This window comes from Eptesicus fuscus, chromosome 12 (assembly GCF_027574615.1).
Source record: "Eptesicus fuscus isolate TK198812 chromosome 12, DD_ASM_mEF_20220401, whole genome shotgun sequence".
NCBI classification, from domain to species: Eukaryota; Metazoa; Chordata; class Mammalia; order Chiroptera; family Vespertilionidae; genus Eptesicus; species Eptesicus fuscus.
In genome coordinates this window covers 82,851,345-82,879,036 of record NC_072484.1, presented here as the reverse complement: position 1 = coordinate 82,879,036, position 27,692 = coordinate 82,851,345, and the positions used below count along the sequence as shown (strand labels likewise).

Genomic DNA, 27,692 nt, shown 5'->3' with positions numbered 1-27,692 from the left:
TCAGTGGGGAGCTACGTGTTGCCTCGAGTCAGAGAGGGAGGGGATGGGATGGGGACAGGCACCGGCTCATGACAGCGCAGCCAAGTGAGGGCTGCCGTGTGGCCGCTACAGAGGGTGCATGATGGGGGAAATGTGGGATCCAAGGCTGAAGGAGGGCTGGGCTAGACTGGGGAGGTCTCGCATGCCAGAAGCTTGGTCCTCCGTGTGGTGGGGAGGCAGGAAAAGCCGACGCCTGTTAGCAAAACAGCTAGATTTGCAGACTTTGTCGATCAGGCTGGGGGTGATGTGGAGGATGGATTTCAGGGGATGTAAGCCCAACGCAGGGCAGACTAGTGAGGGCAAGAGTCAAGACATGGCTAATGTAGGAACTAAGGAAGTGGCAGAGGGATGGAGGGACAGTCCAGAAGCATTTGGGAAACAAGTGGACTGGTTTTGGTAAAGGATGGAGATGGGGGTGGGGGTAGAGCACCATCTGTGAGAAATACCATGGCAAATAAGACACAGTCCCTGCTCTGAAGGAATCCTACATCTTTTTTGTTGTTGTTGTTAATCCTCACCCAAGGATATTTTTTTCCATCGAGAGAGGAAGGGAAGGAGAGGGAGAGAGAGAAGCATCGATGTGAGAGAGACACGTTGAGTGGTTGCTTCCTGCACATGCTCCAACCAGGGCTGCGGAGCGAACCCACAACCCAGGTACCTGCCCTTGACTGGGAATCGAACCTGCAACCCTTCGGTGTGCAGGTCAATGCTCTAACCACTGAGCACACCGGCCAGGGCAGGAATCCTACATCTTTATAGGGCAGATAGAAATTACATGAGTATTGGGCAAGGCCGAGTGTAATCAATATCAAGAAGACTGCAAGAAGACTGAGGTCCTTGCACTCATGTTTTATAAATTTGGATTAAGTGCTTGCTAACCCCTTGCTTTTTTAAAAAAAATAAATATTTTTATTGATTTCAGAGAGGAAGGGAGAGGGAGAGAGAGATAGAAACATCAAGGATGAGAATCATTGATCAGCTGTCTCCTATACGCCCCCCGCTGGGGGATCAAGCCCGCAACCCAGGCATATGCCCTTGACCGGAATCGAACCCGGGACCCTTTAGTCCGCAGGCTGACGTTCTATATCCACTGAGCCAAACCAGCTAGGGCACCCCTTGCTTTTCTATATGCAAACACTTTACATGACGGGATAAATTCTTAATGCCTTAGGGCAGAGGGCCTCAGCCCTGGCTGCCCATTAGATTTGCCCGGGAAGCAGTAAAAATAACTAACCGATGCTCAGGACCCAGCACCGGGAGATTCTGATTTGCTTGGGGTGAGGGCCGGGCATGGGTATTTTTTAAAGAGCTCCCCTGTGGACTCTTAACATGCAGCAAGGATTGGGGGGAGAGGGGGGGCGGGGCACAACACCTCATTTCAGAGACCTTGAAACTGGGTCTTCTGAGCTTCGCAGAGGAGCCGAGCTTCACACCACACTCCTGGTGGGACTGACGGAGGATGTTGTTCGTCACTGACTTTGGACCTGGAACTGCCCCGAGGTCTTGGGGCCATCTCTTCCTGCAGCATGGACGGTCCCGCTGCCAGTGCCCAGTTTCCCCGGCGACCCAGGAAGGTCGCCCGGCCCTGTCTGCAGGGTTGGCTGGTCTGACCCTCTATCTCCCACCAATCTGGTTTCCTCCTCCAGCCCACGGACATCCTGTGCCGCTGCCCAACCTGAGAGCCAGCCTGACGCACGTGGCCATCCTGGGGCTGCCGCCCGCTCAAGTGTCCTGAGAGGACCTCGCTGAGGGCGTGATGCGTTTCCTTGAGCACACACCAGCCTGCGCCAGCCTCTGGAACAATGCGCCTTTTCTTGCTGCCAGGAAAGGCCACATAAAGGAACATCTTCTCTCTGCTTGCCACACAAATGTTTCTCATTTGACCTGGAGGGCACGCTGTGGAGGACACTGCGTGTGCGTATTCACGTGTGCGCACACGAATGCTGAGACAGGTGGAAGAGGGACAAACGCCCCTGACCAGCCACCATGCCCGGCTTGGCCAGGTGGGGTGAGGGCCAGGCTACGAAGGTTCTGCTGACCGAATGCCTGCTTCTCAGGGCCAACTTTGCTGGGGATCTTTGCGATGAATTCCTCAAAATGCACTACACACGGCTCACGGGCATGACCCAACACCACGTCCATGTCCATGAGAGCATCTACGCGCTAAGTGGATGGCCTTTCACAGAACAGGTGAATGAGGTCACGCACTAGGGTCTCTGAAGAATTTGGGGATGTGGCAGCGGCGTTTCTCCTCTGCCAACCACCCCTGAACGTGGGCCTGGGCGGCGCGTGGGCCGGGGCGGCTCGCAGCTCTCTCCAGCGTGGGCCTCTGACCACAGCCGCCTGCAGAGTTCAGCTCACCGCCTGTCCTGGGGCCGAGCAGAGCGCTGTGCCCAGAGCAGGGCCATCTGTCTGGGCCTCAAGCTCCCCACCCCGGAAGGAAAGGCGCTGGGGAGACGACCCTGAGAGTCCCGTCAGGACGAACACTGTGTCAGCCTGTAACACTTCCGCCTCGCGACGCCTTCCTTTCGAAGAAGTGGAACCGGTACCCGCCTCGTCGGCTGCCAGCTATTCCTCTCCGGGCGGGTGGCTCTCTCTCGCTGCGGATGTTCCCGGCTTCTGTGCCTCTCGGTCGCCACACACTCGGACCACTTGGACCAGGTCGGCCGGGGCCGTCAAGTGTCTGAGGAAGGAGCCGCTTCTTCCTAACGTGCACAAAGAGGCCCTACTGGCCGGCGGCTGGGTTGGCTCAGGGACTAGAATGCTTTCCGAAAAGCCTTCTTCAGGGGCCAAGAAGGCCTCCCAGGCCTGCCCCACAGCTCAGCATCGGACAGAGACGGACGAGGCTGGGGCGTCGTTGCCGAGGGCGGTGTGCAGAGGACAGGGCAGGAGGCCCTCCCCGTGGTGCCGACAGGCCCGTCCCCCGCCTCTTTCGGGACAGCGGGTGCCCGGCTTGGGGAGGGGTCTCGGCTGCCGTTCCCCGCGGAGGTGGCCTTGCTATTCTGCTCGCGTGGGAGGCGGGGTCAGAGACGGAGAGGCTGCTCTGGCTGTGATTTTTCTTCTTTTTCCCAATTATCTGTCTACCGAGTGTTTTACATGCAGACGCTTTAGTGATGAAGCCTTTTCCAAGACACCTATTGCTGCTGATCCCTAGTGAGATCCCAGAGTGAATTATGCCAGGACCCGTCATCAGAATTCTTCGTAAATACAACTGCAGGATGTGTGGGGAGAGCAGCCGCCCGCCCGGGCATCCTGGGCCCCCATCCGGCGCGGAATTGGCCGAGGGTCCCTGGGGGCAGGCCTTTCCCATGGGGAGGGGCCTCAGTTTCCCTGCGGACCACGATGTGCTGAGAATGCTTCCCTGGTGGTTTAGGATGTTGGCTAGGTGGTCGCCAAGAGGACAACTGGGGAGATTTCAGCTCTTGCTCCGTCGCCTGACGCTGGCCATACCTCACCCCTGCCCCAGGCGGAAGCAGCCAAGGGGGTGTATTCTCTCCAGCCGGTCTAGGTGTCCATTCTCAGGTCTCCCACGTCGGGGCCCACCCTCACCTGGCCCTCTCCCCTCACCAGCACACCTCAGCTGCATCCTGCACCTGGGGCCTGAGCACAGTGTGTCAACGGAGGAATCCTTGCCAGTGATCGGCTGGAAACAGGGCACTTCCAGGAAGTAGGCGGCACCCACGGTCTGTGCCCTTCGGGGCTCTGTGTTCCGGAGACAGGAGCCGCTGACGGAGCTGCGCAGACTAGCTTCCATCACCCTCCATTGGCTCTCCGGGCTGCCGCCCTTCAGCACAGGGTGTCATGCCCACGCCAGCAACAGTGCCCTGCCCGCCCTTCGGGGCACACTTGCTTCTTGCAACATTTCCGGAAACGCACAGGAACTCCCAGACAGGGAGATTAGAGCCACCAGAAGTCCCACACAAACGGTTTTCAGGAACTGCAGAATGCGTGGATTGCTGAGATGCAAATTGGCCAAAGGCAGGGACAGCTCGTCCCTTCTACGAGGCCTTCTGGAGCCAGACTACCACTGGGGTGGGTGGGGCCGGTTTCTCAGGAAGGCCCAAGGAGAGAGGCCCGCACACGACCTGGCGCCCGGGCGCCCTGCAGGCTTTCAGGGGCAACTGTAAGAGGTGCGGGACCCTGCCCTTGGCACAGATTGGCTCACACATTGGCTGTCATTTTAGCGGCTACCGATGGGTCTGTGATTTGCTGAGCTCCAACCGTGCGCCCAGCCCTGTCCCAGGTGTGGTGCTGGACAGCAGCCCTGCTCCCAGCCCTGGAGGCTTGCTGGGGGAGCCTTCCCCCCAGAGGGGCTAAGTGCAGAGCAAGGCAGGGTGTGACTGTGCTAAATGTGGGGCAATAAAGCCCTCTCCCCCAGCACATCTCCTTCATGTGGGAGCAAGCTTCTCTGTAAGGTCTGAATCCAAGCAGATTTCCCCAGGGCCCCTCAGACAGCTGGTGTGTGTGTGTGTGTGTGTGTGTGTGTGTGTGTGCGTGTCCCTTAGCGGTCTCTGAACAACAGGCAAGAAAAGGACCTATTTATTAGCATTCAGGTACATCCTGCTGCCCCCTTTGTATGGAAATCCCAGTGACAGTATGTCAGGCCTCAGCCACATGCCTGGACTCAGAAGACAGATCGTTTCACCCCTCTATTCCCAGATGCAAACATCTGCTCCCACTGCTACTCCCCACAAGCACGCTGAGCTCGGGGTCACCTCCACACTCTCCCCATTTCCCTGATCACCCAAATCCACCCAAATCAGACGCCCGCCTCTACCTGGTGGAGGAGCCACATGTGCTTATTACAACTGCCCCTCGCATCAATGAAAAAGGTCATGAACCCACAAAAGCACACGGACCAAGAAAAGAGATTTCGACAAATTTAAGGAAGAGAGGGATTCTGATGAGCAATGTGCCGACTGAGCCTGCAAACCTGGCCGGAGCTCAGAGCTCAGGGGCTCAGGTACCATGAAGACGAGGTTCGGGGGCTGGGAGGAAATAGCAGAACTGGATGAAAGTCTGAGTGTGGGACTCCCCATGTCTCCCCGGGCCCCTCCCCACCCCGCACAGCCCTGCGAGGACTCTTCAGTCCCCGCCCAGGAAACAGGTTTGTTTTCTGCAGAAGGTGAACAGGAGACCCGGGACACGGGCTCAGGTGATGGGAGAGAGGAGAGGGTCAGGAACACAGGGGGATTCAGGAGCAACACGCACACCTACACCTGGATCTGGGTTTCCAAACCCCATCACTGACAAGTGCCAGGGCTCCCTGGACATTGGTGGATTCCAGGGCGGCCGAGACAAAGTCCCCAGAGGCCAGAACAACTTCTGGTGCCAGCAGGCAAGGAAGTGCTCAAATAATGAGGGCATTTTAGAAACAGACAAGATGGGGCGGGGGGGGCGGAGGGGGGGCGGGACCCACTGGTCAAATGTGGGACAATCTGAGTGTCAAAATAAATAATACGAGTAGTGGGTTACAGCTCTTAGAATGAAGTGACAGTCGATAAGCCAAGACATAAATAGTAAGTAGATAAAAGGTAAATAGCGGGGAAGGAAAGCTCTTTCTCACAGCAGAAAGCCAACTAAAAAATGCACCTGGAATCAGAAAAGTGGCCGCCTGCCAACCAGCTGATGACGCGGCAGGCAGGAGCCATCCGAGAGTGCTACACTGGAGGGTAAGCCACCACAGAAACGGTGCAGTCGCAGTCTCATCAAACGGCTCCTGCAAGACACTTGTAAATTTCGGAGGGAGGCAGGGTCACCGTGGTGGCGGGGCCTGGAAGCCACCCCCTGAACAGGTGGCCGAAGCCGCGTCCCGTCACACCGTGCGCTCCCGAAGCCACGCACTGAAGACGGGTGCCTCCTCCGCGGCATTCTTTCCAAAACTGCGTACGTTCAATCAACGAGGGAACATCAGACAAACCCAAACGGGTGGACATTCTACAAAACCACTGGCCTGCACGGACTCTTCAGAAAAGTCAAGGTCTTGAGAGACCAAGAAAGTTCAAGGGGGCTAACGGGACGTGACGACTAGAAGCAAAGTGTGATCATCTAAATCAGAAAACAGAACGACGTCAGGGCTAACGGGTCTTCGTGGGACAACAGGGAACATGTAAACGAGGCCTACGGGGTATATCATACCAGTGTTCATGTCCCACTTTCGATCATGAAGCTGGTTATGTCAGAGAATGTCCCTGCTTTTAGGAAAACACACCGAGTTATACAGGGCTGAAGTAGCATTCTTTTCTGCAATCGATCCTTCAAACGATCAAGAAAAAAAAAAAAAAACTGTGCAGAGAATGCTGAAGCAAGCATGGCAAATGTTAGCACTTGGGGAATCTGCGTGAAGGAATACAGGAATTCTCTGTATTGTTTTTGCAACTTTTCTGTACGTTGATTTCTTTTTTCAAAATAGAAAATTAGGATTCAGTAACGAAGGAATCATCTGACTAAAAATTTCACACAATTATTAGCGAGAAGAGAAAGACGAGAACAAAATTCTTGTCTACCTTAATAGGAAGTCTGCAGACAACATCTAAAATCGATAGAATTTAAAAGAAACAGCCTAAAAGAACAGTATATAAAAATTAGAAATAATAGACATTATGTATATTAGAAATATGGTGGCACAGCAGAAAAAAAAAACATCCAAAAAAAGTGACAGCATTTCCTTTGAGGAATGCAACCAGTAGACTGGGAAGCGATGGGGAAAGGCATGGCTATGTTCTGCTGTAGGCCTCTTAGCCTTATTTAACTTGTGGTATTTTAAACTATCGTTTAATTATTTCGTATTATTTAATTTAGTTACTTAGTATTATTTAATTTTTGGTGTTTTTAAAGTGTATTTAATTTGTATGAACTCCAGGTAGGTACTTTTGGAAAAACTGGGTAGGCAGATGGACCTACATCTTTAGGGCCCAGCTCCCACGGAGGGATGAACCCGGCTCACCTTTGGAAATCCCAAGGGCACCAAGGGCATCTCGCTGTGCCAAAGAGTTTGGGTTAACTGTTACTTAGAGCCACAGAACGCACGAGGTGGCAGCGGCTACGGGACCATCTGCTCTCACACTCACTCGGAGATGAGGACACGGGCCGTGGGGCAGAGGGTGAAATCCAAGTCCGCACAGGGCTGACAGCCCGTGGCCTCGGGGGCGACTGCATCCCAGAATCCTCAGCGCGGCAGCCACGGCACCAGGCGCTCGTCCCAGCGGAGCGTGAGGCCACCCTTACCTTTCCCTGGATCCCTGCCAGGCAGGCAGACCCCTGGGACCCAAAAGGAACACGTGCCAAGCCACAAGCAGCAAAACGCTGAATTCAATTCCCCATCAGCACTGAAAACACTCCTCCTGCTGCCTACGCTCTGGGGACGAGAGAAGCCTGGGAGGGGAGCGGAGGTGCCTATGCCGCCATGTGACCGGGAGCCGACCATGTGACCGGGAGCCGACCATGTGACCGGGAGCCGACCGTCTTCCTGAACCCTCCGGGGCTGGGCGCCCAAAGGAAAGGCGGGGGTCTTTGGAGAACACAGGATGGCATGAGCTTTAAGAATCCAGCAAGGTCTTCCCTCTAGAGCAGGGGTGGGAATGTCTGGCCCTGCCAAGGCATTGGGGGCGAGTTAATGAGATGTTTGGCCAAATAGAGCAGGCTGATTTTTTTAAGTTGATGTTTTTGTATGGCCCACGAATGATCCCACCAATATCCAAATGGCCCCTGGCAGAAAAAAGGTCGCCCACCCTGCTCTAGAAGCACCCCCAAGAGTGGGTGGAGGGTACAGGGCTGGGTGGCAGAGCCTCGGCTGCTATTTCACTGCGGGAAGGAAGGCGAGGCTGAGAGGCAGGACACGATCACCTGTCCCTGGGGCGGTCGCCTGCCCGCCTCAGCCCTTTGCTCAGGAGTCCGAGCACCGAACCCCGGAGGGAAAGGCCAGCATTGTTTTCTGGACATGACGGCAAGATCTGCCCTTTCCATCGTCTGTTTAGCTGGGCCGGCCACCACGGCGCTGTTATTATTTATAGTCTGTTTAATGTCAACTTCTGATGATTCCCTTTGTAGGCAGAAGTTAGTGTTTGTTGTTTCATCCCAGCTCAGCTTCCTCCTGTCACCACGTACGCGTCAGGATCGCTGCCCGCTGCCCACAGGAGCTCCGGGCGCGGGGACAAATGCCCTCACCACCAGCTGCCGACCAGTATGGGGATGGTTAACTTTGCACACAGAAGGGCTACAATCCGAAGAGGAGAGCCAGAATGGTCAGCCCAGGGCTTCCCCTCCGTCTCTGACCAAGGCTGCCCACATCTCCACCCAGGGGGGTGGCTCTGACCACCTGCAAACACGCGGTGTCACCAGGGGCTCCCCTGAGGTTTCTACCTTGGATGGGCAGGGAGGTAACGAGCTCCCCAGGAACCCTAATCCGCAGGGGCTCACCCAGGGCTGCCGGGGCCAACGGGTCATCTGGGGCTTGGCCAGGGACAGGAACAGGCACCGGAGTCTGCGGGGCTGTGTTGTTCCTGAACCACCCAACCCTTTGCCAGTCCACATCCTTGGCTGTCAAACAGGGCACGATTCTCTGTCCTTCATGTGAGCAGAACAATTGTAAGAGAACAAACAACAAGACATTTTGGCAGCAAATAGAAGGGACTAGGCGCTGTCGATTACTCAAGAAATTATTAAGACAGACAACAGACCTGTCTCATAAACATTACATTTGCTAAGAGGCTAGACCTTAATGGTTACCCACAGCAGAAGAAATGATAATTGTGTGACGATGGTTGTTAGCTGATGCTACAATGGCGATCGTACTGCCATATAAATCTATCAAATCAATAGGCTGTACACCTTACACGTTCACAAGGTTGTTTGTCAAATATGTATCTCAACAACAACAAAATAATAAAGAAAAGAGAAAAAAAAGAGAGGAATAAAAAAGTGATGAAGAGCTCTCAAACCTGAGCAGGCAGCAGAATCGCCTGGAGGGCTTGCTGGAGACACAGCTCTCTGCCCCCTCCCCTCCCCGTTTCTGATTCAGTCGGAGTCAAGGTCAGCCCAAGCATCTGCACGTCTAACAAGTTCCCGGCTGACCCTGACACTGCTGGTCCGAGGACAACACAGAGAAGCACTGTCTTAAGGGCTGCAAAGGTGCGTGTGTTCTGCCCTGAGGATCTGGAGTGTGTGTCGCGGGGAAAGGTGCGTGTGTGTGGAAGAGGCAGACAGACACACCGATGACGCCGAGGGGCAGCCCTTCTACAGATAGATACCAAACGCTGGAGGAGCCCAGATGACGCATCAGGAAGTGGGTTATCAGGGAGGGCTGCACGGAGGAGGTGATCCTCAGGCAACCTGCAAAGAACAGGCCTGTGGCAGGCCGGCACCTGAAGCAGGAAGGACGTGTGAGGCAGGGGACCGGTGCTGCTGGATGAAGGGCCTGTTAACTAGTCCCAAGGCGAGAGCCCCAGTGGGGAGTCACAGGGGAGAAGCCTGGGAGGCGGGCGGGCCCTGGTGGTCAAGGCAAGTTTGGGCATTTCCTCTGGGCCTCGGGAATCAATGAAGACTTCTAAGCCCAGCGCTACGTTTGGTAGAACCTTTACCTTTCTGGGCCTCGGCTTCCTTGTCTGTAACGGGGTGACGGGCAGAAGGCGGGGGCAGGCCTTCTCAGCCCTGACAGCTATGATTCAGTGGGGCCAGAGGAGGGAGGGGTGTCACCCAGCCGGCGGCCTCACCCTGCTGGCAGGCCCTTGCAGCGCCCTGGGACCCTATGGCCACGCACACAGGCTTGGTCTGTCTGCCCATCTGCTGTCTCCAGAACCCTGGCCCAGCCTGGGAAGCGGAGGCAGACCAGAGGCGTCACACACATTGCTAACCTCTCCTGCTCCCTGCCCAGCGGCCTGGGATTGTGTGGCGCTCACAATGGAAGGAAGAGGGTGTAGGAGGGAGGTCCCCGGGCTGACCCTGGTATTGTTCTCGGGCCAGAAGAAAGCTTCCTCCCGCCCAGCCTCTGCGGTGCCAGAAACAACGGGGTCCAGCCAGTGAGAGTCCGCGCGCCCAGGCGGGGGGGGGCCGCCCGCCGACAGCGCGGCCTGGGAGCCGGGGCCCATTCACAAACGCCTGCTGCAGAGCACGTAGGCCCGTCCGCCCCTGCCCCCTCCGCGGTGGCCGCCGGCTGTTCCCGGTGAGAGAGGCTGGGGTGAACGAAAATAACCGCCTCTCCGCCCCCGACCTCACCGCCGCCAGGAAGGAGCGCGCGACCAGAAACGGCATGCTGGCTAATAAAGGAATAATGGTGCTTCACACCCTCAGCAACACCTCCCTCTTCCCTCCCCACCCCCACCCCGCCGCGGTGCTCCTTCCACTGACCACGGGCAAAGCAGAGAAGGTGCCAGGCCAGGATGCAGACTTGTTTAAGCAGGCCCGGCCCGGTTAGCAGGGCCGGGTGCTAACCAGCTCTGGAAGCGGCTCTAGGGACGGACGGATGGACGGACGGACAGTGGGCTCCGGGCCTCCCCTGCAGGGGCTGTTCACTCACTGGGGGTGAGCGTGTGCAGGAGGGAGACCTGCCTCTGAGCGTCCGTAGATAAGGTCCCGTAGGCCAGGTGAGGGCCTGCTCCCAGCACTGCGCCCTGGCACCTCGGCTGACCTCCCCATCCCGCGCCCAGGGCACTCCCAAGCAGGGCTGGGAGGCAGCTCTGGTTCTTGATGAGATGACCTTTGTCCAGCCAAGGCCGAGACAGACGCAGACGTCAGTCTGGCCTCACTTGGGCCTGTTACTCCCCTCGCCCCGAGTGCTCCGCCCCTCCCCGCCGCTGCCTGACTAATCCAGCCCTTTGGCACAGAGCAAAGGATTCTGGGGATGGTCAGGCCCACTGCAGGGCATGAAGCCGATAACCTCTTCATGGAGCAAGTTGTGTCTTAAGGACCCTGGCCTGTCCCTAATGAAGTAACAGGACTTCCTCCCCTGGCCACTGTGGGAAGATGTGTGCATCCTAGGAATTCCCCAAGGGTCCCAGCAGCAGGGCAGGCAGGACTGACTGGGCCCGAGCCCCCCGGCTGCCTAAATCCTCCCTCCATCACGCATTTCCTGGCTCAAGAACACGTGGCCGGGTCCCTGTTTGGTCCATGCTCTCTGCTTACGGAAACGTCCCTTCAGGACTCCTGGACCCCCGTTCTCCACAGCCCCCTTTCTTGGGAGCCCCAGCTTGCTCACTTCTGCCATCCTCGGGGCCAGGCCTTCTCTTTTCTCTCCACAGACCCTCCCCGCCCCCCGCCGGCCACCCCCAAGGCCCAGGGCCAGGTCTGCCCCCTCCGGGAAGTGCAAACACACACAGAGGCAGGAAACAAACAGACAACCTCAAGACCGGCCTGGAATCAAGTCCCCCAAATGCCCCCAATCTCTGGGGACGGAAGTGGTCTGATTCGCCCAGGAGGGCTTCACGGAGGAGGTAAGATGTGAACAGGGCCACGAGAGAGGGGCGATCGGGGTGAGGGCAAGGTCAGGACACACAGGGGTGAGGAATGTGAGCAAGTCGAGGGGACAAACACAGCGCGGGAGGCGGGTCTTCCCTCGGCCTGAGGTCGACGCAGGCAGACGGTTATTTTTTAAGATGTCAGTCTGACAAGGACCTGGGGAAACTCAACAGAATCTCCGCCCTCCACTCCCCACGCCCCCACCCCCACCCCACAGGCGGGACCTGCTGGGCGGTTCCCAGGCACATTCCTGTGTGTCAAGCTCACAGCCTTGTGCTCGCGTCCGTGTAACCAGACCACGCCACCTCTGCAGCGTGTTTTCTGGCTTACCAACAGCTGTCCCTCTCGGACCTGGTCGACAGGACCCTCAGCACCGCCTCGCGATGCAAGTCGGACGGGGGTTGGATCCCAGTGAAGGCACGGGGGCTCGGAGAGTGGTTACGAGGAACCGCGCCGAGGTGTGTGTGTGGAGCTGCAGGGCTCGCCCAGGGCTCCGGGGAAGGCACCTGAGGATGGCGCCACCTGCCTCAGCTCTCAGGGCGTTTCTGTGTTTATATTCTCCACCAAATTTCGGCAAACTTCTTCTGTGAGGGCCCCGAGAGGACGTGTTTAAGGCATTGCTGGTGGTTAGGGTCCATGTCATCAATCCCCAGCGCTGCCTGGTCGCACAAATTCGGCCCCAGACAGTGGGCAGAGGAGTGAACGGTACGGCTGTGTGCCTCGGACGCCGCTGTGCGCCTCTGTGCTCCCCTAATGGTGTCTGGGCGCCCCCGCCGCCGCCTGTGCGCCCCCAACTCTGTCTGCAGAAACAGGCTGTGCTTGGCCGGTGGAGCACCTTCTGCCGACCCCTGTCTAAGGCCCTTGCTGTGTTCTGGGCGCGTGAGTCTGGCCTACGAGGAAGGAGGATGTTTTCTGGACCCGGAGCCAGAATGCACGCACCTGCTACCTGCCGTCCTGCTCCTGGCAATCTGCCCGCCCCAGGCCCTGCCACAACCCAGTCCTCACAGCCTGTTGCCTAGGAACGTTCCCAGTTGTCACCAACAAAGTCCTCTCTCCCCGCCCCCCCAAGTAATAATGTCTTGTAAAGAGACTCATAAATGACAAAAACACAAACAGGCTGGCCTCACAGAGCACGCTGCCCATTCCCAGGGGGCCTTGCTACCTGGCGGCCTCAGACAGGAAGCCGCGGCTGCTATGAAGAGCTGTCCTTTGTTGTAGGGGTGCCTATTTTTGTCCTGAGGAGGAAGCATGGGGGGGGGCGGGGTGGCCACAAGGCAGAGGGGCTCTCCCAGGTAAGCACGCCTCCTGGAGAGCTGAGGACGAGTCTTGGGTCACAGGCATGAGAAAGAAGCCACTGGGAACCTTTCCCATTGAAAAAATAAAAAATAAAAAAGGAAAAGTCATTTCTCTTCCTCTTTCAAGGCTGTCAGCAGGGGTCTCTCCCGCCCAGTCTCTCTCTCCATTTTTAGTGCCTTCGGAAGGAAAAAAAGATACCCACGATCTTGTTCCCGTTCGTTAAGGAAAGGACATTCCCCACTAACTTGCTGTACGTGACTACGGTCGCCAAGAATGAGAACAGTTTTCTAGCGCCTTTTCCTCCTTCCGCGGAGGACGCGGAGGAGTCGGGCGGCCTGAATTCCAACCCCCACGCCCCATTGATAAGCCGTGTGGCTTGGGGCGAGGTATCTGGTCCCAGTTTCCGCGTCTGTAAGATGTCAACGATAGCCATACCTCTGCCTCGCAGGGAGTTACGTGCCTTCAGAGACGATGTGCCGACACGCAGCCCAGACAGGACTGGATCCGTGGGAACCCGAGGGGGAGGCACAGCGTCTGGCCTGGGGTGCTGGGGCCAAGTCCCTCTGGGGCAGGAGCCAGTCAGGGTGCACTCGGTCACCCCGTAGTTCATGGGCCCCTGTATGCACCCGTGCGGAGCTGATTTCCAGGGCGAGAATGCAGACCCCAACATAAATAGAGCACAGGCGTGAGGAACGCCACACGGAACAAGTGGGGCGGGGAGGGGTGCTCAAGGCCCTCCTGGGAAGGTGACAGCTGAGCAGAGCCAAGCTCTCCGGGAAGAGCTGGGTCGCTCCACAGGGAAGGCGTGAGGATAAGCGGGATAAGAAAGAGAACGCCGTCACAGTCCCCGGAGCATGGGTGGGAGGCAGTCACTGTTGGATGCTCAGGAGGGGGCAGTGGGAGTATGCCACGTCCCGTCCTCGGGAAAGGCAGCGCCCCCTGCATTTGAACTCCGTCTGTCACGGCTAAGCCCACGCCTGGCTCACAGGAGGCTGCTCGAGCAATACCGGCAGACCCAGTGGACGGGGTCAGAATGTACCTTCCGTGGGACCGAGAAGTGACCTGGAGGGCACTTTGGGGAAAAGGAGAGGGCCTTGAGGAATGAGGGCTTTTCACGTGATTTTCACATTTTTAGCATATCCCAGCGTCTCGGGATATGTTAATAATCCTATGCCTGTGGGTTAGCGATCCTGGAAGTTTCCAGAAGACTTGGCAACAGAGCTGGCATAGCTCTGGGGAACAATAAAGTCACTCCTTCCCATCTGGAAGACTGGGAATGGGGCTACAACAGCTTCCATCCAGCGTCCACCCACCCCATTTCCAAACAGCACCAGCGCCCCCTGCTGGAAGAAGGCGGCTCCTGCATCAGCCCCCATGTTAGTCTGCCAAGCGCTCGGTGGCAAAGGGGGAGTCCTGGCCATCACTCTGGCCCGCAGTGGTTTTCATTCTGAAAGCCTGTTGATCCCTCAGGTTCCTCACGCATGTGCCTGTGTATGCCTGTGCATGTACATGCAGGTGTGAGGGTGGTTCTCATCTTGTTATTACTTGGGGCCAAGCATAGGAACGGCTGCTTAACCCCAAGTCTCACTTCTCCTCCTTCAGCTGCTGGTCTCCTGTCCTTTCTCGGGGTCCTGTGTGAAGAGAGTGCCTTGGGCACACTCTCCTGAGGTCAGAAACCCTGAGTCACCTTCCCCCTGGACCCCTCCGTAGGGAGTGCCTTGGGCACACTCTCCTGAGGTCAGAAACCCTGAGTCACCTTCCCCCTGGACCCCTCGTAGGGAGTGCCTTGGGCACACTCTCCTGAGGTCAGAAACCCTGAGTCACCTTCCCCCTGGACCCCTCCGTAGGGAGTGCCTTGGGCACATCCATGAGCCCAGAAATGCCACCAGACTCAGGTATGTTTCTGCTCAGCGTGCGTGCCGTGCCCACCTCCCACGGGACTCACACATCATACATGACTGACCTGGGTCAGTCACCAGAGAGCAGCCTGGCAGACACAGAACTTAGTTTAAAAACTTCCTAACAGGAAGGCAGAAAGGGAAATAAGTTGGACTATGCAGTTCCTATTGTCGGAAAAAAAACAAAACAAAACAAGACATAATATTTGTCTGACAGAGAAGTCAGAAAAAATGATCGAAAAGTCTCCTTTCAGAGAGCGTGGGCCAGGCACAGGGCAGGTCAACGGCAATGGCTCTCCTCTGGGGTTTTGCAAAAGAGAAGCACGGCGGTGGGTGAGGGAAGCTGCGTTTCCGGGCGGCCCGCGGCCTGGGCCCCTGCGCTAGGGGGACCCAGGAGCCACCGGCCAGAGGTGAGGGGCGGGAAGGTGAGGACAGGACCTACTCAGATTCGACTTTCCACCTTCACAGTGAACTTCGTGGAGCACAACCTGGCTTGGATTACGGGGCTCCATGGTCCCTCAGCTCAGGCTGCTAGTGCCTGCCCATCCGAGGGCAGAAGCCAACACGCGGTAACTCCCAAGCCCCACGCTGGCGGGAGCTTCCCCTGCAGGCCCAGGCGAAGCCGTCTGGGGGAGGGGAATGCCACCAGCACCCCTCGCTTGGTGGGCAAGCACCCTCCTTGTCTGTGAAGCTGATAGAGGCTTAAAAGGTGTGCCCTCCTGGGAGCTGCCACGTGGTCCCAGGGTCTCAGGAGGGAGTGTGGGGCGTACTCCCAGGAGGAATGTCAGGCCTCTGCACAGCAGGGGACATTTGGGCCAAACAGGTGCGTCCCTACACCTTTGTGTGGCTGCCTCTTCTACTACCTCATCCGCTCCCTTGTTCAGGGCAGGAAGGGCCTGAGTGTTGCTTTGGGTCATTTTTGGGACCATTTACATGTTGAGCGCCAAGGCAAGGATGGATACCTTTGGCTGCTGGGGACTAGGGACTTCCCACTGCAAATGTCAGCCTGTGGAGCCTCTGGAGCAGTGCGCTGGCGCCCTCTAGTGGGAGCTGACTGCAGCGCAGCCAACTGTCATGGCCTCTGCACCAGGTGCACCTGACCCTGGGCCACACTGGGAGCAGGATTACAAAAGATGGGGGCTGGAAGGTCCCCATCATTGTCAACACGGCGCGACAGCCAACCCCTTCCACCCCACATGCAGTTCACAGCAGAGGTACCAAAAATGCAGGAGGGGCCCCTAAAACCCCATTCTAAGCCCAGTTGCTTGGGTTTTAGCTTCTACCCTGCTGTATGGCTTCACAGCCTGGAACCATGACTGATGTCCCCCCAGAAACCATGTCACCGAGCTCAGAGCCTCCAGCTTCCCACCCAAGATCGGAGCTCCTGGGAGCAGTGCTGGCTAGCCTCAGCGCACCTGAAGCTGCCGATGGGCTGTGGGCGCTAAAATCTAGCTGCTGGCTATCACCTCCCCCAGCTCACCTGACCTTCACCCTCTGCTGCCATTACGAGGAACATCAGCCCTTGCTGACCAACTAGGTGCCGTTCCTGGGTGGAGAACTATGCTGGGAAAATGGGGCAACCTGCTGTCCGCCCTGCTGCTGAGCCCCAGAGATGGGGGTGCCTGAGGGATAGCCCTGTGTGACTCACCCCCTAGATGCACTGCCTGCTGTGGAAGTACAGCCAGGGGGGACCATCAGGATAGAGAGTCCTTGGCTTTGGCTGGAGCAGGGGTTGGATGGGCACCCACGTGTCGGCATCTGAGCTCTGACGAGGCCCTCCCACTAGGACCACTCAGGGTGACGTGCGTCCCATGTGTGACTCCCAGTGAGAGAGAAGCTAGAGCTCCCTGGAGATCAACAACAGGCGTTAAGTCTGAGGGCCACTGGGCCCTCTGCACTCATCACAGTGGGACCCTATGGACGTGGAGGCAGCCGCCCCTGCCCACACATGGTACATCCGGTGATGCTTTGTTGGAGGTAGGGGCCAGCAGAAGTGCCCAGGCCCAGGCCCAGGTTCGGGATCGGGACCTGGGAGAAGGGGAGTGTGTGAGACTCTGCCCCTGTGCCTACCTGCCAGGCTGGGAGGACCTTCTCGATGTCATTCAGGTTGATCCCATCCCCATCTTCCAGCTTCCCTTTTCCACACCTGGAGCAGAAAAGACAAAGACGTTGAAAGGATGGCACCTGCCTGTGTCCTGCCCCGCCTGGCAAACAGGAAGAGCTGGGTCCATCGGGCGACACCTGGTCCTGCCCTCCCTCCAGGCCTGCAGAACCAGCCTGTCCTGCCAGGAGGAAATGCCCTGGAGCCCCTGGAGATGCTGTCCTCCCGCCCCCACTGGCTACACAGGCCTCCGTGGAGGACAAAGGACTCATGCAGGTGGGATGCTGAGACCAGCCTGAGGGCGGGGCACAGAAGCACCACACACTCCTTGCTGATAACCCTCCACACCTGTCACAGCTCTGCAAAAGCCGAGCACCTTGACCAGTACACCACAGAGAAATGAACGGAGAGGGAACAGCTTCCTCAAGGTCACACAGGCCCCAGTGGGGCTTCCTTCTTCCTTGGCCTGACCTTGGGCCAGCCCGCCTGCCCACTCAGACACCGACGCTTGGTCTTCATGTCCTCTGTGGCCAGGTGACCCTTCAGGCCAAAGACACACCCTGACTCACTGCCCAAGGTCCACGTCTCCTGCACGTTGAAGGTGTAGACTTTGGCACCAGACTCCGGGGGTTGGAACCCCTGCCGCATCCCTTACTAACTGGGTGACGCTGTGCAAGTCACTTAACCTCTGCATCCCTTTCCTCGTTGGAAAAACTGGGATAACTAATAATGTCTAACATGATAAGGGGAGCGGAGGATTAAATTAATGTATCGAAGTGCTTAGAACTTGCCAGGTGCATGGGTACACACACACTTAATATACCATATTTAACAGTCAACATATCCTCATGGTAAATATAGGAGGCAGTTAAATAAAATGATAATAAAATAAATAAGGTAAATGTATTGCTATTAGTCGTACTTCCTCTACTTCTAATACTACGATTGCTGTTATTATTGTTATTGGAGAAGAAGAGCAGCACAGTGACCAAGGACATACATCAATTTTGGAGCCAGCACAGCCTCATGCCGGTCACTCACTCCTAGCTTCCTCATCTGCCGAAGTGAAGAGAGTAACAGCTCCTACTTGGCCAGGTGGTGGGGAGTTTACAGAATCCGAGGCAAGCACTGAGGACGGTACTCACCTGCCCTGTGCGCAGTACTAGCGACTACTACTGTGATGCTATCATTAGTGACCCAGGCAGGGCGAGGGCTGCCCAGGAGCTGGTGCCAGCGTTTTCTAGCTGCAGTTAATGCAACTTTTAAACTTCGGAGTAGTCTGTTTAGTGGTTCAGTATATGCCAAGCATCTCTTACGTTTTGGGCCCTGTCAGTCTCCTTTGGAGTCATGGGCAATGAACCCAACGTGGTCCTGCCCTCAGCCAGCTCACAGCTCTTAGGAAACAAGTCCTAGTCTCAGTGGACAGGGCGGTACGCCCGAGCACCAGTAGGGGGCAGCATGAGATCAGTGTCAAGAAACTCCTATGGCCAGAGGGGCCCTGGAACCCTGCGGAAGAGAAACCGGGTGGCTGCAAAAAGGAGCAAAGGCCGGGAGGAAGAGAACTGGCGATGTGACCCATGCCGCATTGCACAAGTGCCTTTGTGTGGGCTCGGGCTGGGCCCTCGGCCACAGCAGGGTTGGGTCAGGGGTGAGAGAGGGCGCCTCAGGAACCCAGAAGAGCAGGGTCTACAACAGTCTGAGCAGAGGGAGGGAGATGGGCCGGGAGCTGGCCAAGCAGAGAATCTGGGAGAATGTCCCGGGCAGAGGGCAGCAGGGCCCGGAGCTAAATGCAGCCCGATGCCAGCAGGACATCAGTGTTCACGGGCTGGAGTAGGGGGAGAGGGTGCCAGGGGTGGGTAACAGATGATCTGGTGGGCCAGGCTGGAAGGATACGGGGGGGCTGGCAGGTGACGCTGGGGCAGGAGGAGTGAAGGAGGGAAAAGAGGATGAGTCCTTGCCCCTCAGCCCCCCACTCTGGCCTTGGAATGTGCTGGGCTGCAGATGAGGCGAAGAAAGGACTAGAAACAGCCTGGCCAGTGTGGCTCAGTGCTTGAGTGTCGACCCATGAACCAGGAAGTGACGGTTCAATTTCTGGTCAGGACACATACAGTGGCTGTCCGCTCAGCCCCCAGTAGGGGCCACGCAGACGGCAGCCAATCAATGATCCTCTCTCATCACCGATGTTTCTATCACTCTCCCTCTCTCCCTTCCTCTCTGAAATCAAGAAAGGTCTAGAAACAGCCAACCGCCTTTTCACTAACACATCTGCCTGGTAGAGACAGGCCGGCCTGTGAAGCTACCAGCGGCTTGTGGTCATTTCTGTTTCATCTGTGCCAGGGCAGGGGGGAAGGAGGGGCCCGTGGACTTGGCCGACTAGAATGGCTGACATCGCTCCCCTAAGTCATGTTTGTGTACCCCGCTGGTCCAGCACATGCAGGCCCCAGCCTAGCACAGCACAGGCCTGGCCTTCCGCTCTCCCGTCACAGCCCCAGGGTCGGCAGTGGGTGGTGTGTGTGTGTGTGTGTGTGTGTGTGTGCGCGTGTGTGGGGGGGGGTGGGGGGGCTGTGTTCCCCTGGCCCTAGACCCACCCCGTCCGGGGCTCACGCCCCCTGGATGACTGCAGGCTGAGGGCAGAAGGTTGATGGAGACCAGCTGACTCACTGTTGCCAACAGGGTTTCCAAGGCAACAGCTGCTTCTGATTCTTGTCCCTCCGTGGATACCTGGGAAGCTTGGCAACGAAGTGGTGCCCTGCTGCCGAGATGCTGCCGTGGCTGGGCACGGGGAGTCTGCCCCGTGCTGCCGGGCTCTGAGGGCACACCGTCCTGGCCCAGCCACACGGCGGCCTCGGGACGCTGCACCTGACTCCCTGGGAGCGGGATGAGACAGCATTTGGCCAGAACGAGGTGACGAAGGGAGCCCCGGTGACTATCAGCAAATCCTAGAGGCTCCCGTGAGCCGGTGAGCCTGGCCTGCAGCTGGCGAGGGGCTGTGGCCGGTCCCTCTGGCGGCAGAGGGGACACGGTCCTCAGCACCGGGAACTTCTCCTCCCCTGAGTCATCTGTGGCCACTGCCAACCAGTGTTCCGTTATGTTCACTTGTGGGAGCTGGTGCAGGCCCTCGGAAAGCCTGACTGTGACACGCGTTCCCCATCCGACACCTTCTGTCCTCTGGGCCTGTCTCCCCTCTGGTTTCACCATCCACGTGCTCCCAGGGACACGGGGGAGATGGGCGCTTCCCAGGGATATGCTGTGTCTCCCTCCCGAAGCCATTCCCAGGCAGGTCCTCCTCCCAGAGCGCTCTCCCCTCTGACCCCTTCGCAGTCACGTGACGACGCGCCTGGCAGCTGATGTCACAGTGCGCGCTCTCTGAGTGTCTACAGCGCACACCGAGCCTCATTTCCCTGCGCAGTCTCAGTCATGAATAGGTGAGTGTTTCCTTCTCATAGCACCAGTCCTGCTGGGCAGGGGGCTGTGTTTTATGTAGAAAGAGAGAGAGAGAGGGAGGGAGGGAGGGAGGGGGGGAGAAGGGGAGAGAGAGAGAGAGAGAGAGAGAGAGAGATCGGGATCCTCACAGTACCCAGCACCATGCGGGCACCTAGGGGCCCAGCGACTGGGCTTCAGAAATGCAACATGGCACACCCCACGCTCAACCTCACCCACAACAAGGCAGATGGGAGCATCCCCTCCGCTGGAAACCCACTCCTGAACGTGGGAAGGTCAGCTTTCCTACACTCAGCCGTGAGTTCAGCCCTGCTCAGCAGCAGCTCAGGAGGAAACTGGTAGCTGCTGCTGATTGAGGGGCTGAGCGCGCAGTGAGCAGGCCGACGGCGCGAGGCGGGGCCAGGGGAGCCTTGGGCCGGGCCTCTGCTTTGCTCTACCGCCTTCTAATAGGGTGCTCCATGCTCAAGGCCATCTTCCCTCTAGACCCGCCCAAAAAACAACCCCAAAAGTTCTGATGGAACCCGCCTGTGCTCACACCCCACACAAAAAGGACAATGAAAAAAAAAAAAAGGGCATGGTGAGAGGCTCCGTCCCCGGGGAGAGGCTGACATGCGTGACACACCTCTCCCTAGAAATATGCATGTGCATACAATTTTGTATGAAGTTTTGAGGGAGTAGGCCGATTCAGGGATACACTGGACGGCATCAGAGGCCTTCAATCTCGGCTTTGCCACTTGGGCGAGCAACTGGGTGAAGTCCGGCCTCTCTGAGCCTCGTAACCTCTCGTCGCTGAAAGAAGGATGAGGGCCCCTCCCAGGTGGCTGCTCATCACACTGTGGTGAGACCAGCGTTGCCAAGAGAAGGTGTGGGCGGGACAGGAAGAGGCAGCAGGAGGCCAGGTGAGAGGCAGGCAACTTACGTTCAGACCCAAAGCGGCAGGGAGACAGGAGTGGGCCGGGAAGGCTCGGAAGGAAAAAGCCATGAGTACAATTTAAAAAGGAAAATTACAAATGTTCATGAGGAGGTGGAGGAATCAGAACCCTTGTATGTTGCGGGTGGGAGGGTGAAACAGGCAGCACTTGTGGGAAACACTGGCAGTTCCTCAGAAAGTTAATTAAAACACAGAATCACCACGTGTGATGTTGTAATCTATAATAATAAAAGCGTAATATGCTAATTAGACCGGATGTCCTTCCAGACGACCTTCCGGACAAAAGCCGGGGCTGTGAGGGAAGCCCGGGTCCCGGGTGCCAGAGGAAAGCCGGTGCCGGCAGCCGGGGAGGGAAGGCCTACTCTTGCACGAATTTCGTGCATCGGGCCTCTAGTTCATGATAAGAGATATTTGCTCTTCCTCCCCAGTCCTGGCACAGAGCTCCCCAAATCCTGGGGGTTTCCTAAAGGATGGAGGGATTTTGTTGTGTTAATGAGGCGACTCTAGAAAGTCCCTAGGCAACCTGAGGATGGGGCTGGTTGCCAGGGGAACCAACCCAGAGAAGGAGGGTTAGGACTTCCAGGTCCATCCCCTGATCTCTGGGGAGGGGAGAGGGCATAAGATCGAATTAATCGCCAGTGGCCAATGATGCGATCAATCATGACTATGGGATGAAGCCATAGAAACCCAAGAGGACAGGGCTCTTTAAAAGCGGAAGGCAACAGTGATGCACGAAGTAAGTAGAGGGTGATACATCCCAGTGTAAAAGCAACCACTACACCAGTGGTTCCAAAGTGGGGTCCCAGGACCAGCAACAGCCCTGGGAATCTGTTAGAAATGCATATGCTCACACCCCACCCCAGACCTCCAGACGCAGGGGGTGGATGCAGGGATCTGTGTTTTAACAAGCCCCCGGGTGGTTCTGGTCAAGTGTGAGACCCACGCACTAGGCTCCTGACGTGCAGGGTCAGGAAGGGAGCGGGCAGTGTGGCTGGAGGGGGCTGGGCAGTGTGGCTGAGGGATGCGGAAGCCAGGGAGCCTGCAGGTCTGAGGCCATGATTCATCTGTGTGTCCCTCAAGCAGCAGGACCGCCTTCCTGTCCAGGGAAAGGCCCCTCTCAGCTCTGGTGCAGCCACCGCTGTTCCCCCCACCCCTCCCCTCTGTAAGAGCCCCCTCCACACCCCAGCCGGCTGCCCCTTACCCTTCACGGTCGATGTGTGCCAGGGGCTGCTTGGGCGTGTGTCGGAGCCTCCGGTGGAACTGGGTGAAGTCCAGCTTTTCAGGCTGCAGGTCCCAGGTGGCACCACTAGAGGGCGAGGGAGGGCAAGAAATGAGAGGCGAGCGGGAGGCGACAAGCCCAGCCAGGGAATAGAGCCAAAAGGAGCCTGGGTGTCAGCTCTGGGGACTGCCCAGGCGGGGTGTGTCTGGAACCTGCTCAGAGCCAGGCAGAGCAGAGCGAAAGGGCCATGCCACCCATGGCCTGAGGGGTGGACACCAGGGCAGGAGCCCATTAGCAGCCCCTTCACGGGCACTGTCCCCTCCTCCTCAGGAACCCTGGCCAACACCTGTTCTTCCAACCTGGTCCATCAGGCACCTTCTAGAGTCTGAGCCACTGAAAACCCCTCCTTCCTCCAGATTTCCCTGCTGCCAGCCCCACCAGCTGTGACCTCGGAGGGCGGGGCGAGGTCCCCAGCCACAGCTCTCTGTCCCGATCCACCCCAGGCTGCCTGACACCCGGAGCCATCTCCTCCGCTCCCCCCAGTCCTCCCTCTGCTCCCTCTTCCCCCCTCTTTCTTTTTCCCTTGGATACTCTCTCCTCCTTCTCCCTCCTCCGTCTCCTTCTCTCCTCTCCTGACCTCCTTCCTCTTCAGCCTCATGCTGTGAGCTATCTCAAGTCCTCTGGGTTCTCCCGCTCCTTCATCCGTGAACTCTCAACATTTCCCCAGCCCCCAAAGACCCCACGGGGCATCAGGACACGTGAGCTGGGGTCCCAGCCAGAGCCGCACACCACACAGAAGACTGGAGCGCACCTGAAGGAGTCGAAGGTGTTGGCAGCCCAGATGTCTGTGCCCAGCATGTCCAGAGAGTTATCCTTGCTGCCGTTCTAGAAGGGGGCAGGGAGGAAAGGAAGGGGCAACGTTATTGCTTGGCCGGGACACCGAGAACAAGTGGGTGAAGGCCGCCCCAAAGCCCAGTCCCAGAGGGGGCTGCAGAGGTCTCCCTGCCCCCTGGGCTGGTCATCTTGGGCAGCTGGGAGGACTCAGGTGGACGCCTAGCCTCCGCCCAGGCACGGCTGTCGCCTTCATGGTGTTTCTGGAGCTGTGCCATCAGGTACAGAAACGGCTCGGGTCTCGCTGCCCCAGCCCATGGCTCTCTCCTCCAAGCCTCCACATGGACGAGCGGCCCCCAGGCACACTGGAGGGTCCCCGTTGGGGTTGACTTCCTACTCCCTGAAATCAGGCAGCACCGAGAAGCCCCCGCTGACTAAGGCTATGCCAGCAACTGGATTTGTCACCCCGCAACCGTCTTCACGCTCAGATAGTTCCCGCGTGGCCCAGCCACAGACGGAAAACACTCTACACGCGCCAGCTTCTGTGGTGTGGCTTCTCTGTCCTCCCTGCCTCCACTCCTGTTGCCACACCTCCCTCGTTAGCCCGGCTGTCGGCCAGCCATCCTCTCACTCTTTAAAGGCCAAACTCTCACCTCTGCTCAGGCTGAACGTGTACGTGCCTTGCGACCCAGGCCTGTGCTCCCGGGGGGTGAACACGCCCGAAACGTGGGCAGACATTCACCAACGGCATGCAGCACAGAGGAAACCACCGGATGCCCACCGGCTGGCCACACAGATCCACTGTGGTGTGTTCACACACTGGACTATTACACAGCAGTGAGGATCCACAAATGAAAACAGCCCAGAATGGCATCAACACATCCCACATGGAGCGAAACCCAGGAGGCCACGGTTCGTCCCTGACCCCAAGTACATTTTAAGCTCCTCGGCGGCTACCTTCTCTTCTGGTGCCCCAGTGGCCCAGCGAGGCACACAGTACGTCCACCTCAGATGCCTGCCAACCGAGTGAACAGATTCTACCCTGTGAGTGGAGCAGGCGCCGGCCAGCTGCCTGTGTGTCTGAAAGACTGACTCACAGGTTAGGATGTCAAGAGCAATCTTCTGTCCTAGGGCTGCAGATCCAATCAAAGCCCTCGAAATTGGAGCAGTGCCTGGAGAGTCCCCCTTCTTGAGTTCTGGACACCAACCCTCAAAGTCTGCAGCCCCATCACAGATGCGCGCGCGCGCACACACACACACACACACACACACCACCTGTTCCCCAAACCCTGGTAGTGCCCAGAAAAAAATCAGAAAAGCCAGAGGGGCAGGAGCCTGGGGACAGATGGACCCACGCACAGGCAGACTGCAACCTGATTTCTGGAACTCAGCAGGAGCCAGATCCACCTCACCCTCCAAACTACCCCGCGCCCGCTCCCACCAAGGACACCCACAGAGGGTAGGACAAGCTGTGGACAGAGAAGAAGGTGCCCAGGGCTGGCTTGCTCCCAGCCCCCCTGCCTCCTCCAGCCTCTGTTTGTGGCTGCAGAGGCCTCGCTTCCTCCTGGGCGCACAGGTAACGCTGTGTCGGTGTGCGGCTCGCACGGAGGCTCGCACGTGAAGGGCTCCCAGGCCGCACACCGCTGCCGGAGCCATGGGGCTGTATTCCCCTTTGGGCCACTGTGGCCTTCCTGGACTCAGAGGAAAAAGCAAGTTTCTTTCCACCCCCTCCCCCAGGCTTCTGTTAGGATCCAGCTGAAGACCCTCCGTTCCTTATTCTGCACTCTCCTCGACGCTTGTGCCCCACGAACCCACAGCACGTACAGCACGTACCCCAGGGCACCCTTCCTGATGGTTCCGCAGCAGAGCTCCTCACTGGTGTTCTAGCAACACTGATCCGCTGGCCCTCAGGTGTCAGTGTGCATCCGAATCACCCGGGGAGGGGAGTGCTGATGGTTTAAATTTGTGCAGCTGGAGTGGTCCATGGACCATGCTTTTGGGAACAGTGGATGTTTTTAAAAAGAGTTTCATGGGGAGAAAAAAGTTAAAAAAAGGCTCCCTGGTCGAATGTGTGGAACACAATGAAATAAATTATTTAATTGCAGAACTTCTCAGTGCCTTTATTGGCCTTCCATGGATGCTGACTCTTCAAATGGGTGGCAGGATAGTATGCAGTATTTCCCAAACTCTTTTGGCCAGAAATCCACCCCACCCTTCCTCTTTATTTCACAGAGCACGTTGCAGGACTAGGGTTCCATGGAACCCCACTTAGGAAACAGTCATCTAATGCTCTCTCTGTTAGCTCTCTTCCCCAGTTAGTCTGCCATCTTGTCAAAGGTAGAAACCCTGGCTTGGGCCTAGCTGGCGTGGCTCAGTGGTTGAGTGTTGAACTGTGAACCAGGAGGTCACAGTTCGATTTCCGGTTGGGGCACATGCGTGGGTTGTGGGCTTGATCCCCAGTATGGGATGTGTAAGAGGCAGCCAATCAGTGATTGTCTCTCATTATTGATGTTCTGTCTCTCTCTTCCTCTGCCTTTCTCTCTGAAATCAATTAAAGAAAAAAATATATATATATATAAAACAAACAAACCCTGGCTTCATTTTTTCTATTGTATCTGCCTGCCCACTCCCCTCCCCCCACCCCATCCTAGCCTTGGGACCCAGCATCATCCATGAGCTATTATTTATCAAGGACTCAGAGGCCAGGCACTGAGAGCTCTCCATGAAGCCCCCTGGCTTCTTCAGGAACACTCTCCCGTCTGCAGTTCCGGGGCTGGCCTGGTGAGCACCGCTGGTCTCTGAGCCCACCCTGCCCCGGCTCTGTGGTCCCCGGCCCTGCTCCCCAGGTTGCTGCAAAGCCCAGGCTTCGAGAAGCCCATCAAAAACAAGCACCCTTTTCACAGGATCGTTGTTAGCACTTAAACGCGGCTGCACTCTTCACAACGGCCCGTTACTGGCAATTAGGGGCCCCATGCCAGGGCGAAGCATGCTGCTCTCAGCGCGACCACAGAGGGCTAATGAGCACTTTAAACCAAATGGAAGCAGCCTGCCCACAGGCAGGGAGACGGAAGCTGCCCCCGAGAGGCCCCCGTGGGAGCACAGCTACCCCAGCTCAGGGGAAGACAGACCCCAGGGGATGACAACAGCAGACGAGGCAGCACTCACGGAGGCCAGGCACCATCTGAGCACTTTACCTCTGTTACAGCCCTAGGAAGCCAGTGTTATCACCCCCATCTCGCTGAGGAGGAAACAGACCCGGAGAACTTGTCCATGTTCACAGAGCCAGTCCCAGAGAGACCCTGAGTTTATGCTCTTAACCACTGCAGTGTGCAATTATTCCGATAAATTCTGACCCCACTGTAGATTTCCATAATGCAGTCACATATCCAGCCCCCCCAAATGTTTGGGTCCTCCATGTCCATCTCTGTCGTGTTTGGGAAGGCAGTGCTGGTGGAGAGGGTCAATCTGCTATAGTGAAGTTAGAGGGACTATGGGGAGTGAGCTGTCTGAGTGAATGAAACAGGGTGGGAGTCAATCCCTGTACAGTAGAAATACATGCTAAGTCAGTGTAATGGAGGGGAAAGAACCCTCTTCTATGCTGCTTTCTTTCCTTTATTAAATTAACTAAGAATGATTTTTGTTTGTGCAAGTGTGTGTGTGTGTGTGTGTGTGTGTGTTCACATGCACGCGCGTTGACAATTCTAGTTTGCAAGAGTTTAGAAACTAGACAGAACCTGGCCAAAACAGATACTTCCTACGGGCTGGGTCTAAAGCTGCTCTCAGGCCCAAACGAAACGAGACTTTAGGGTGACTTGGGTTTGCTTCAGCAAAAAAGAAATAAGAAGCCAAGTGCAGAGGGAGGTGGGGAAGGGCAGTGTTGTTCAAGGAGAAACAGTTGTGTCGTGTGCGTGTGTGCGTGTGCGTGTGTGCGTGTGTGTGTGTGTGTGTGTGTGTGTGTGTGTGTGTGTGTGTGTTCATTCAGCACCAAGGACAGCACCCACATGCAAGTGGGCAAGCCTATGATGGGCCCCCAACAATTTAACCCCCTTACAGTAGGAGGGTCCCTGAGACGGGAGCATGGCAGAGCAGAGCCAGCTGAGAGGACCTCCTGGCAGGCGCCAGCGCTGAGTTCAGGAGCAGGGAAGGCCATTCCTTTCACTCTGGAACTTCTGTGCCTGTCTGTCCATTCTGTCCCTTCCTCTCTATCCTCACGGTCTTCGAATTAAGACCCAAAAAGACCAGGGAGAGGTGGGAGATAATGACTACAGCCTATGGCCAAGTATATCTCCCCTGAGTCAAGGTCACTTCCAGAATACTGACATTGATACAGTCAAGATGCAGAACTGGGTCTTTGCCGGTGTGCTCAGTGGTTGAGAGTCGACCTTTGAACCAGGAGGTCACAGTTTGGTTCCCAGACAGGGCACATGCCTGGATTTCAGGCTCAATCCTCAGTGGGGGTTGTGTGGGAGGCAGCTGATCAATGAT

The 27,692-nt window shown here is 57.1% G+C and overlaps 1 protein-coding gene across 1 annotated transcript in view; it reads right to left on the bottom strand.

The window, feature by feature from the left end:
• The window catches only part of CTIF (cap binding complex dependent translation initiation factor), a 232,976-nt gene that overhangs the window by 127,752 nt on the left and 77,532 nt on the right, over positions 1–27,692 (bottom strand). Inside the window, exons 5-7 of the mRNA XM_028155629.2 lie at positions 23,188–23,261; positions 22,359–22,463; positions 16,755–16,830 (exon numbers count right to left, since the gene is read on the bottom strand). Of these exons, the coding sequence (XP_028011430.2) occupies positions 16,755–16,830; positions 22,359–22,463; positions 23,188–23,261 (255 nt within the window). The remainder of the gene's footprint in view (positions 1–16,754; positions 16,831–22,358; positions 22,464–23,187; positions 23,262–27,692) is intronic.